We start from the raw sequence: 13,660 nt of genomic DNA, 5'->3' as shown, positions 1-13,660 counted from the left end.
AATTAAAAGCTGTTGGGTATGAGAATGACAAGTTTGGCTGGCATGCAATACAGTGCAGCTGAGATGAGTATCCTCGATTAATGGGCAAACATGACACAATTGTCTCTTTCAAGCCCAGAGTGCTAATATATAATACACAATCAGAGGGCATTGTACATTGGAATAGAACTCATTAGCCAGTGCCAGTTCTTTGCCCCCAAGAAATAAAGTAGTACGTTGTCTATAAAAGCCATAATTTGAGCCTTTTCAATTTGCAGCTATAGACCAGGTGAGGGATTTCAATTTGGGAAGAATCCAAATGGAACCGGGAATGGGAATTCCTGTTGGAATTCATCAAGGCAAAACCAGTGGTTGGTAGAATGAGGAATTGGTCGGGGGTGGGGGAGAAGTGAATAGGATGGTAAAGTGGAAGGAGTTTGACCTCCCATGCCTCCCACCAGGAGTCCCAGTCAAAGAACTTAGGCGAATCTGGCTGAGGCAGTATCTGGCCTTTGTGAGGGACATCCTAGAATGGACATGTCCCTGTGTGACTGCCCAGTGAATACCAAATGCGTTGGGTCATTTTATTCAAACCTGGAGGACTTGGCTGCCCAAGCACATGCTCTGTGGATGAACTCACTTTTGCTTTAGTCCATATGGCTGCTGAAGTCTGAGCAGCTCAGACAGCAAGGGACAGGAGAGAGGAGAACACAGGGCGGGTGATCAGAGAAATCCAAGGAAAGGATTGAATTACTGTCAGATGAGATGGTGTGGGAGCTTCTGGGACAGATTGATGGGACAGTCTAACTGGCTGGCAGGGAGCTGTGAACTGTCACAGTCCACTGTGGTGAGCCAGCTGCCTTGTGTATGGCATGCATGCAGAATGCAGGCTAACTAGGCAGGAGGAAATCTTCACATTTACCAAAAACACCCAGCAGTACACCAGCCCACCCAACCGGAAAACAAAGCATGCCCTTTAGACTCCAATTCCCCCAAACCAAAGAAATATTTACAATGTTATCCAGTTTCTTGTTTCATAGGGCATTTCTCTATCAATCTTTCACAAACACTTATTAAGAGCCCTCTCAACGTCAGGCACTGTGTTGGGTACTGGAGACATGGAGGAAATATGTACAGTACTTCCCTCTAAGGAGCTCACCATCTAGTAAGCAATTACAAAAAAGGAAAAAATACAGTAAGAACTGGAATGAAAGAGAGTACAAGAGTAGACAAAACAGACAAAAATTCAGGCAAGTTACTTTCTAGTGGTGGCCAGGGAAAGGCTTTCTGAGAAGATGGTATATGAGCGCAGACATGAAAGATGTGAGCAAATGTGCTTTGTCAATTTCTGGGATTTATGCTTGTAGGTTTCATCATTGTTTCTGCTGCCCTCAAGGAGATTGCAAAACATTACACATGCACACACAAGTGCACCCACACAGACATATTTACTTTTATTTACGAATATAATACCTCTGCCAAACTGTCTAACAGTTGTGTTCTACTGATGACATTCCTGGTAATGATAATAGGTTTGAAGGGAGCAAACCATCTATGATCTCCTGCTCTGACCTTCAGTGATCAAGGACATGCCGACATCTGCTAAGCCTCTGGCTCAGATTGATGGGTAAATCTCTGGTCATGGGAGCTTTATTCTCATTCCAAATGAAGCTAAATGGTCCATAAAATTAAAGTCCTGACCTTTTCATATCATATTCTACCAACCAGATGGAACAACATGCTCAAAAAAAGAAAGACAATCAAGATGTAAAAATATACACACAAAACATACACAGAAAAGACAAACATTAAATTATTACTAGATGTGAATGGCCATGGGGGATATTGTTACCATGGTGAAGTCATGGATAAGAGACTGGATGGGATGGGAGGAAACTACTGGATGGGCATAATGGAATCTGTGGCATTCAAAGGGTGGTTTCTGTGATTAAAGACACAAACTCTTGAGCTGTATGTAGATCACAACTTGCATAATCTGGTGCCTATCTTCTGGGCACACTTCCTGGAACAGCGCCTGCTACATGGTAGATGCTCAATAACTCTGTATTGAGTGACTAGTGAACTGAACAATCAAATGGTCGCTAATGAAGTTTCTTTTATTTCAATTAATTTTATAAAAAGATAATATGTTGACACAGCTCAACATTTGAGTCCAAAATGATGTTGCCAAGTCTTGATCTTATCTCATTACCTACCCATCCAGTTCCTACATCGTACACATCAGACTCCTCCCTTAACCATTTTCATTAGTAGTTTCTTGTTTATCCTTCCAGATTTTGTTTATGCAAATCAAATACAAATATATTTTTATTTTGTTATGCAAAAGATAACACAACACTTTGATATCAACCTTGCTTTTTCACTTAATAATGTCACTTAGAAATTTTTCCACCCTCAACTTGGAGAGTGCCTTCCATTATTTTATTTTATTTATTTATTTATTTATTTTGAGATGGAGTTTCGCTCCTGTTGCCCAGGCTGGAATGCAATGGAGCGATCTCAGCTCACTGCAACCTCTGCCTCCGAGGTACAAGCTATTTTCCTGCCTCAGCCTCCTGAGTAGCTGGGCTTACAGGCATGCGCCACCATGCCCAGATAATTTTGTATTTTTAGTAGAGCTGGGGTTTCTCCATGTGGGTCAGGCTGGTCTCGAACTCCTGACCTCAAGTGATCTGCCCACCTTGACCTCCCAAAGTGCTGGGATTACAGGCGTAAGCCACCGCGCCCTGTCTTCCATTATTTTTACAGTTCTCATTATTTCCATTTGCATGGGCATTCCAAAATTTATTAAACCAGCCAATATGGATGGACATCTCTGCTGTTTCCAATTCTATCAAAAAAACAAAGGTCTAGGCCAGGCACAGTAGCTCACGCCCGTAATCCCAACAATTTGGGAGTCTGAGGTGGGCAAATCATTTGAGGTCAGGAGTTCAAGACCAGCCTGACCAACACGGTGAAACACCGTCTCTACTAAAAATACAAAAATTAGCTGGGCGTGGTGGCAGGCGCCTCTAATCCCAGCTACTAGGGAGGCTAAGGCAGGAGAATCGCTTGAATCCAGGAGGCGGAGGTTGCAGTGAAGCCAAGAGCATGCCACTGCACTCCAGCCTGGGCAACAGAGTAAGACTACGTCTCAAAAAGAAAAAAAAAGAAAAAAAATAGTTAGTATAAGTTCTCAAAAACAGAATTGCTGGGTCAAAGAGTCCACGGACTGGTAACTCCCCAACTCCCACCATACACAAGGATACAATCCAAATGGAAAAAAGATCTAAATGTAAAAATGAAACCATGAAAGTATTAGAAGAAAACATGGGAGGATTCTTATAATCTTGGAATGGGGAAGGTCTTCCTAATCATTATTCAAAATTCTGAAAGGCTAGGTGTGGTGGCTCATGCCTGTAATCCCAACACTTTGGGAGGCCGAGGTGGGAGGACTACTTGAGGCTGGGAGTTCGAGACCAACCTGGGCAATAGAGCAAGACTACATCTCTATTAAAGAAAAAGGGTTCTAACTGTCTTCAGTAGATAGTGTTGTTCCCACACTACAGATGAAGGAACAGAGGCTGGGAAAGGGTTAAATCAATCATGGTGATATGTATTTCCCATTCTTAGCTCTTATTGCTCTTATTTTCTGGTACCCATTCTTCTAGCATTGGCACCTCCCCACTTGGTACACTGTTTCCCAAAGAGGATTTTCTGATAATGAGTAGGAAGAAAGACCGTATAAACATATGGAGGCTGCTTACTATCCTCTAAATAGCCAAGATCCTAAATTAGATCTGTTCTACTCCTGCTCATCAGCCTTTCTTTTTCTGTAGCAAGGTGAGAATCCCCCTGGCCTAACTTCTCAATATGGCAAGGTCTTGGTTTTATCTCTGGTGTCTTTGGCCAGAAAGGTGTAAAAGGTCCTTACCCAATGATGTCACAGCTCAAATCAGCCCCAGATCTTCTTTCCATATTGGGAGGAAAATGTTGGTTTTCTAAAGTTCTTTTTGATTTAGAATTTCCTCATCTTGACCTTTTGGATTAGATTGTACCTGGAAAACAGAAAAAATATTCTGAGTTGGGACCAGGTCCTCTAAAAAGTCTCTTTCCTATGAAACAGCTAACACATGGAGTTTCATAATTAGAACTTTTTGTTCTTTTTTCTTGAAATGTAAGCTTCTGTTAAAATGCAAGTAGCCCCTGGGAAGGTTTATACTCAAGTTTTATTGACTATGTCCACCTTAGTGTGAATTCATTTAGCAGATTATTTATTTGGAGCATATTTCCTCAGAGGAAGTAGGAGGCAAAGGAGGATAAGTAGTAGAAGAAGAAAACTAAGAGGAGAAGCAGGGGATACTACTGATCGGGAAAAGAGTGTGGTAATGGAGAAATGGAGATAATTACCAGAGTCACTTCTGAGATACGACTGGGAAGCACAGGCAGGGTGAAACAAGCTGATATGAAAGGTGCCATAAGGAATGAAGTAAATTAGACAGGTTCTCTGAACCCTGAGGGGAGGCTCTAGTTTAACACCAGAACCAGTCATCTCATTCTTTTCACATATTCTTCTACTTGGTCACTTTTGGCACTGCTCAGGACCCTTCATAAGCTAGAATTAATTTGCAACTAGAAATCAGACCCAACCATTCATAGCATGTAATTGCAGCTGTCCCCTACTGTCAGCAAGCACAAGCTCCCCGAGCAATTTACTACCTGGACAAAACTGCATTTTATAAGCTTCTCTGTTCTCAACTGTCATTCAATATCCTCCTAGATTCCTCGTCTATAAAATCCTAATTCTCCAAGTTAGGATTCCAAGTTTCTTTACAGTGGCCAAGAGTGTCTCTGTTCCCACTGTTATATTGTTATTGCACACACCTTCATTTAGGTTACATGCCGAGTCCTCTGCTGCCCTTTGGTGAAAGTCCAAGTAAAGGCAAAACTATGTTGAAAAGGATATCAGCAAAATGGCAGGCTAGGAAGGGTGAAGCTTTTATTTCCCCACAGACACATATGAGGGGAAAACAAGCAGAAACTGTTTGAACCAACTTTATCAGAACTCTGGAAAACAAAGTTGACAACCACTAAGCAAATGTCCAATCAAGAAAAAGCCATCTTCAAAATGGTAGGAGAGTTTTGTGACATTATTTATTACTCACTCTTACCCCACCCTTCTCCATTATGTGGTTTTGGTCTTGAACTGGCAACAGCCTAGTTCCCAGTACCCTTTCTGGAACCAGAAGGAGCATAGCAGACCTTGTTCACAAATTATTATGTATGTCTGTTCTGGCAGATACTTGAAAAACTGAAACAAAGAGATAGTCTCTGTTTTGCCTAACTCAGAACTCAGGTGAAAAAAGTAGAAGGCACTACTCATAAAACCAGCAAGGCGACTGCAGATCCACAGACTCCTGGGACAAAAAATTACGGGTGAAGATATATAACAGACCATTTAAACCCCAGAGGAGAAGTTGCAGTACGACTAAGTAATTCAGATGCTCAAAAGCAGCCATATATATGAGAGAATTTAGGAAGCCATGTGCATGTCCATGCAAGATACATGCTCAGAAAAGACCTGAGAAGACCTTAAGCTTCCACCTTGAGCTGATCCCTAGGCACAAAACAAGCTCAGCTAAGTGTTAAAAGAATGCCCTAGGACCAGCCGGGCATGGTGGCTCACGCCTGTAATCCCAGCACTTTGGGAGGCCGAGGTGGGCAGATCACAAAGTCAGGAGATCAAGAACATACTGGCTAACATGGTGAAACCCTGTCTCTACTAAAAATACAAAAAATTAGTCGGGCATGGGAGCATGTGCCTGTGGTCCCAGCTACTTGGGAGGCTGAGGCAGAAGAATTGCTTGAACCTGGGAGGCAGAAGTTGCAGTGAACCAAGGTCGCACCACTGCACTCCAGCCTGGGCAACAGAGTGAGACTCTGTCTCAAATTAAAAAAAAAAAAAAAAAAAGAATGCCCTTGGATAAGGCCAATCTACAAACACTGACAAAACTGCTGGCATTTAAACAACATCGTTGTTTAATCTTTGTTAAAGCATTAACTGAACATGAGCTAATGGAACAGAGATTTCAGTGATCCAACACAATAGCCTCTGCAAAAATAGTTAAGAAAACTCTCAAAACTAACAGACTATTACAACCTTCAACAACCAAAAAACAAAAAGAAAAAGAAAACAGCAAACCCTGGACAAAGGGAAGAATGTCCTTTCCAGTCACCATATTATAATGATTGGGCATTTGCCCAATTTAGAAAATCACAAAGTATACAAAGAAACAGGAAAATACGGCTCATTCAAAACAACAAAATAAATTGACAGGAGCCATTCCTGAGGAAGCCCAGGCTTCAGGCTTAGACAAAACTCTATATGATTTAAAAAAAAAAAAAAACCTAAAGGAAAAAGAAGTAAAGGAAATCAGGAAAAGAATGCTTTGGTTTGAATATCTGTGTCTACCCAAAATTCATATGTTGAAATCCTAACCTCCAAGATCTTAGGAAGGGAGGCCTTTGGGAGGTAATTCAGTAATTATGACAAATTTCCTCATAAAAGTGGCCTCTTGGCCAGGCACGGTGGCTCATGCCTGTAACCCCAGCACTGTGGGAGGCCGAGGTGGGCAGATCACCTGATGTCAGGAATTCGAGACTAGCCTAACCAACATGGAGAAACCCCATCTCTACTAAAAATACAAAATTAGCTGGGCATGGTGGTACATGCCTGTAATCCTAGCTACTTGGGAGGCTGAGGCAGGAGAATTGTTTGAACCTGGGAGGCAGAGGTTGTGGTGAGCCAAGATTGCACCATTGCACTCTAGCCTGGGCAACAAGAGCAAAACTCCATCTCAAAAAAAAAAAAAAAAAAAGGACCTCTTAGCCATGCTGTCCTATGAAAACACAGTAAAAAGATGGCTGTGAAGGAACCAGGAAATAGGTCCTCACCAGGCAGCAAATCTCCTACCTCCTTGATCTTGAACTTCCCAGAACTATGAAAAATAAATTTCTGTTGTTGTTTATAAGCTACGTACTTCATGGTATTTTGTTAAACTAGCCCAAACAGACTAAGACAAATGACATATAAACAAAATGAGAATATCAACAAAAATAAGAAATTATAAAAAGAAACCAAAAGATAAGAAATTATAAAAAGAAACCAAACAGAAATTCTGGACAGGGACAGTGACTCATGGCTGTAATCCCAGCAATTTGGAAGGCCAGGGTGGGCAGATCACTTGAGGTCAGGAGTTCAAGACCAGCCTGGCCAACATGGTGAAATCCCATCTCTACTAAAAATTTAAAAATTAGCTGGGCATGGTGGTACACACCTGTAGTCCCAGCTACTTGGGAGGCTGAGGCAGGAGAATTGCTTGAACCCAGGAGGCAGAAGTTGCAGTGAGCCAAGATTGTGCCACTACACTCCAGTCTGGGTAACAGAGCAAGACTCCATCTCAAAAAAAAAAAGAAAGAAAGAAAGAAAGAAATTCTGTAGTTGAAAACTATGATAATTGAAATAAATATTCACCAGAGATTCAACAGCTAATTTGAACAAGCAGAAGAAAGAATTAGCAAACTTGAGACAAGGACAATTGGAATTATAAAGTCTGAAGAACAGAAAGAAAAAAGAATGAAGGAAAATGAATAGAGTCTGAGGGAACTATGTGTTACCATTAAGCAGCCTAATATATGTATTATGGAGATCTCAGAAAGAGAAGAGAGAGAAAAAGGGGAAGAAAGGTATTAAAGAAACCTTGGCGAAAACACCTCAAATTTCATAAAAGACACACATCAACAACTCCAAAAAGCCAAATAAACTTCAAGTATGATAAGCTCAAAAAGATCCACACCAAGACACATTATAATCAATCCATCAAAAGACAAAGAAAGACTCTTGAAAACAGCAAGAGAGATGCAACTCAGTCAGGAATCTTCAATGAAAACACCACAATTGTAAGATTTTTACTAGCACAAAAAGAAAAAAAGAGAATATCACTGAATTTTTCATCAGAAACGCTGGAGATAGGAAGGATGTGGGATGACATTTAAAATGGTGAAAGACAACTATCAACCAAGAATTATATATCTGGCAAAACTTTCCTTCAAAATGAGGAAGAAGTTAAGACATTTCCAGATAAACAAAAGCCAACAGAATTTATTACCTAAAGGACACCAGTGATATTGGATTAGGGACCACCCTACTTTATTATTACCTCATCTTAACTAATTGTATCTGCAATGGCTTTATTTCCAAATAAGGTCACATTCTGAGGTACTGAGAGTTAGGACTTCAACATATGAATTTTGAAGGGACATAAATCAACTCACAGCATTGTTTAATGATACAGCTTTATAATAATTTTTAAATGTATTTTTCTTTTAAATCCTTTAGGAGAACTCTTTATTTCTTCATAAAACTTTGAGTTACGTCTAACATTCTTTAATTTTGACCCAAAAGGACTTCCCTTTCATTTCTTGTGGGGCAGGTCTAAATGGTAATAAATTCAGGAGATCGAGACCATCCTGGCTAACATGGTGAAACCCCATCTCTACTAAAAATACAAAAAATTAGCTGGGTATGGTGGTGGGCGCCTGTAGTCCCAGCTTCTCAGGAGGCTGAGGCAGGAGAATGGTGTGAACCCGGGAGGCGGAGCTTGCAGTGAACCAAGATTGTACCACTGCACTCCAGCCTGGGTGACAGAGCAAGACTCCATCTCAAAAAAAAAAAAAAAAAAGAATAGCTATTATTTAAAACAAAAGGGAAATAACAAGTGTTGGCAAGACAGTGGAGAAATTGGAACCCTTGTGCATTGACTGGTAGAAATGTAAAACAGTGCAGCCAGTATGGAAAACAGTATGGTGGTTCCTCAAAAAGGGAAACTTAGCGTTATCACATGACCCAGCAATTTCATTTCTGGGTATATACACAAAAGAACTAAATGCAGAAACTCAAACAGGTAACTTGTACATCAGTGTTCATAGCAGCATTCTTTGCAATAGCCAAGAGGTAGAAAAAAAACCTGTGTCCATCAACAAATGAATAGATAAATAGAATGTAATATATACATACAATGGAATATTACTCATCCTTAAACAGGAATGAAATTCTGGTATATGCTACAACCTGGATGAACCATGAAAATACTATGCTAAGTGAAGTAAACCAGACCCAAAAAAAACCACATAACCAGACCCAATCCAAATATTGTATGATTACACGTGTATATTACTAAGAATAGGCAAATTCATAGAAACAGAAAATAGAATAGAGATTACTAGGAGCTGAAGTAAGGGTGCACTGGAGAGTCATCGTTTAACAGATATGAGTTTCTGTTTGGGATTGTGAAGTTCTGGAAAGGATTAGTGGTAATGGTTGGACAACGATTTGAATGTATTTGGTGCCACTAAACTTACACTTAAAAACGGTTAATGAGGTAAATTTTATGTTATGCATATTTTTCCAAAAAATGTTTAAATTATGTTGAAGACAAAATGTGTTCTTTTCTTTTCCTTTTTTTGCAGGAAGGGGATTCAGGGTGTTAAACATTTTTTTAAGAGATGGGGTCTCACTCTGTTGCCAAGACTGGCCTCTAACTCCTAGGCTCAAGGGATCCTCCCACTTCAGCCTACCAAGTAGCTGAGACTAAAGGCACGCACCACCTTGTCAGGCTTAAAATATGTTTTCATAACCCTCTCAGACTATCCACTAAGTGTCATTTAACTTTTTTTTCTTAACCAAATTTTATTGAACACTAACCAAATGTCAGCTCTCTGGTGGGTCCCCAGCTTTCAAAGATACATAAAGGATTCTTCATAAAGGACATTATAATCTACTTAGAAAGGTATGGAGGTAAATTAGCAGACAATACCATATGGATAAGTACCATGATATTGGTAAGGATAGGGAACTTGGGAAGCACATTGCTGGAAACATTTAGCTTAGGTGAGAAATGTCTGGGAACACTTTTGAAAGAATGTAAGTGACTGAGCTGAGTCTCAAAGAATGTGTATTAGTTGGCCAGGTGAAATGGGGAAAGGGCTTCTCAAACAAGAGGAGTAACTTGTAATAAGATAAAGAGAATATGAGGAGATTGAAAAAAACATGGAAACTTATGAAGTCAGTAGAAATGGGGTGGGAAGAAGATGAATATTGGAGAGCTGGATGAGGCTCAGAAAATTAATACCTTATATGATATGGGAGTGTACACTTTATCCTACAGGCAATGAGCAGCCATTCTGTAAGAGTTCAGAAAGAGGAGTAGGCTGTATCTTTGAAAGAGACTTCCTGGCTACATTGTGGAAAAGGGACAGAGGAGAGGTTCAACTCTTCATTTAAAGTGAGGACTGATGAAGGACCTGAAGCAAGATGGTGGCAACAGTCACAGAGGCCAGTGGACAAGAGTCAAGAAACGTTCACGATAAAGACACAGAAGGCCAGGCATGGCGACACATGCCTGTAATCCCAGCTACTCAGGAGGCTGAGGCAGGAGGATCACTTGAGCCTAGAAGGTCGAGGCTGCAGTGAGCTGTGATCACACCACTGCACTTCAGCCTAGACAACAGAGTGAGACCCAGTCAGTTCAACAACAACAACAAAAGTTTAATTAGCCAGGCATGGTGGCCTGTGGTCTTTTTTTTGAGATGGAGTCTTGCTCTGTCACCAGGCTGGAGTGCAGTGGCACGATCTTGGCTCACTGCAACCTCTGCCTCTCGGGTTCAAGCAATTCTCCTGCCTCAGCTTCCCGAGTAACTGGGAATACAGGTGCCCGCCACCATGCCCGGCTAATTTTTGTATTTTTAGTAGAGATGGGGTTTCACCATGTTGGCCAGGATGGTGTGGTCTTAACTACTCAGAAGGCTGAGGTGGGAGGATCGCTTGAGCCTAAGAGGTCTAGGCTGCAGTGAGCTATGATCATACCACTGCACTCCAGCCTGGACAATGGAGTTGGTCCCTGTCTCTAAAGAAAAAAGAAAATGACTCCAAAGGCCAGTGGTCAGCTGGATGTGGGTGACAGGAAGACTCTTACTCAGGTTTCTAGCTTGGGAAACTTGGCGAGTGGTGGTATAATTCATAAAATGTAGAAACCTAGAAGAAGAAATAGTTTTGATACAAGGGAGATAATAAGTTCTGGGATTTTTTGTTTTGTTGTTTATTTTTGTTTTGTGTTGTTTTGTTTTTGAGATGGAGTCTTGCTCTTTCACCCAGGCTGGAGTGCAGTGGCACAGTCTCAGCTCACTGAAGCCTCCACCTCTGGGGTTCAAGCGATTCTCCTACCTCAGCCTCCTGAGAAGCTGGGATTACAGGCACGTGCCACCACGCCTGGCTAATTTCTGTATTTTTAGTAGAGATGGAGTTTTGCCACGTTGGCCAGGCTGGTCTCGAACTCCTAACCTCAAGTGATCTGCCTGCCTCAGCCTCCCAAAGTGCTGGGATTACAGGTGTGATGCACCATGCCTGGCCTTTAGGTTCTGTTTGGAAATATTGTATTAGAGGTGATTGTAGGGCAGGAACAGATGGCTATTTAGGTGTGGAGTTAGGAAAAAAGCCTGACATACAGATATAGATTGGAGGGTGCACTAGACAGAAAGGAGGATCTGCCTTAAGTGAAAGGAATTAATGTCTAAATGTAGAATCCCATTATTAGAAGTAAGTCTACCCCTTCCACAGCAGGGGAGATTAAGGAATGGAGCAGCTCCCCTATATGACGTCGAAATCAAATCACATGGGCAGATGCCCACTCAACATTGTGTGTAATAAAGCTTATTAGAATAAACCGAGCATGGGTAAGCCTGGAAGCTTTCTGGACTGGGTTTCATTTTGAAACAAGAAGGACTTCTAATACATATCTTGTCTGTGGCAAAGCAAAATGCTAAATACCTTCTTATATTTTAGATAAATTCTTTGAGAATCTTGTTGGCAACCAGAAAAGCATAGCTAACCAAAAAAACGAAACAAAATAAAATAAAAATAAAACAAGTGTTGGTGTGTTATATTCTTTTTTAAATGGGCGTTCATTATCAATTTCCCCACATCTGTTGTTTCCTTCTACTGCGGACAGAAATTCTTCTTCATAAAAGGTGGATTCTATATGCAGAATTTCTAAGGAACTGGATCACATCATATATGGAAGAAGACTGGGCTTTGGAGTAAGAAAATCCTAGCTGAATCCTGTTCCAACCATGTACACGGTCATTGTCAAATTCATTTATTCACTCACCCATTCATTTATGCATTCATGCAGCAAACATGTGAAGAGTACATTTTATGTCTTATCCTATATACATATAATACTGAGTAAAGAGTCACAGTTCTTGCTCACAGACCAGTGAGAAGGAAGACATACAAACACAATTACAGCATAGTGTCTGTGCTGGAAGAGTGAGGAAGATGGTGCACCTAACTGCTTTAATGAGACTGGAGAGAAGGAAGAAAAGGTAGGGAAGGAGGTAAGAAGTATGAGAGAGTAAAGGGCCCTGGGGACATAGGAAATACAGAAAGAGAGATTGACAGGGAATTCCTAGTAGAAGGAACTACAAGAACAAAGTCAAGGAGATATAAGATAGTATGGAGTTGGGTTCCAGGAACAGCAAGACATTTTTGATAGTTGGACAATAGGGTAGGTCATGAGTGACAGGGATGGGTGACAAGGCTCGATGCAGAGTCAGGGGCAAGATCATGTGCACTCTGCCTATTTTGTTGCCCGAAGGTATCATTGAGGCGTGTTCCTCATGCTCCTCTTAGACTCTATAAATCCTACTATCTTTAGTAAATAGCTATTTTTCATTCTATTGCTGTCTCCTACTCTCCGCCTAAGAAACTCCCACTCATTATTTGGGGACCTTGACACCGTGTGCACAGGTTTCTCACTAAATTTTGTGGCATCCTATGTTAATCAGGGTTCTCCAGGGAAACAGAACCCATAGGATATATATGTACAGAGAGAGATATTTATGTTAAGGAATTGGCTCACACAACTGTGGAGACTGTCAAGTCTGAAATCTGTAGGCCAGCAGGCAGGAAACTCAGGCAGGGTTTTTATATTGCAGTCTTTTTTTCTATCATTCTTTATATAGAGACAGGGTCTCACTCTGTCACCCAGGGCTGGAACGCAGTCATATAATCATAGCTCTCTACAGCCTCGAACTCCTGGGCTCAGTTGATCTTCCCAACATTCCTGAGTAGCTGGGACTACAAGCGTGCACCACCACACCTAGCTAATTTAAAAAAATTTTTTGTAGAGTTGGAGTCTTTCTATGTTGCCCAAGCTGGTCTTGAATTCTTGGCCTCAAGTGATCCTCCCACCCTGGACTTACGGGTATTAGCTGGGACTTAGCTGGGACTTAGCTGGGATTATGGGTATATTGCAGTCTTGAGGCAGAATTTCTTCTTTGAGCAACCTCAGTCTTTGGTCTTCATGCTTTCAACTAGGTGGATAAGGCCCTCCCACATTATTGGGGGTAAGCTAGTTAATCAAAGCCGGAAAAAAAAAAAAAGACTATAGGCCAATGGCTCACACCTGTAATCCCAGCAATTTGGGAGGCTGAGATGGGAGGATCACCTGAGCCCTGGAGTTTAAGGTTATGGTGAGCCATGATTGTGCTACTGTACTCCAGTCTGGACAACAGAATGAGATCTTGTCTAATAAATAAAATAAAATCACATCTTTAAAAAAAA

At 41.1% G+C, this 13,660-nt stretch overlaps 1 protein-coding gene across 1 annotated transcript in view; it reads right to left on the bottom strand.

Moving 5' to 3' along the window:
* The window catches only part of LOC117081388, an 83,363-nt gene that overhangs the window by 35,039 nt on the left and 34,664 nt on the right, over window positions 1–13,660 (bottom strand). The window contains exon 3 of the mRNA XM_033207203.1: window positions 3,914–4,037. Within this exon, the coding sequence (XP_033063094.1) occupies window positions 3,914–3,957 (44 nt within the window). The 5' untranslated portion in view covers window positions 3,958–4,037. The remainder of the gene's footprint in view (window positions 1–3,913; window positions 4,038–13,660) is intronic.

Source organism: Trachypithecus francoisi, unplaced genomic scaffold, assembly GCF_009764315.1.
Source record: "Trachypithecus francoisi isolate TF-2019V2 unplaced genomic scaffold, Tfra_2.0 Lachesis_group8, whole genome shotgun sequence".
Taxonomy (NCBI): domain Eukaryota; kingdom Metazoa; phylum Chordata; class Mammalia; order Primates; family Cercopithecidae; genus Trachypithecus; species Trachypithecus francoisi.
This window is presented reverse-complemented; position numbering and strand designations above follow the sequence as displayed.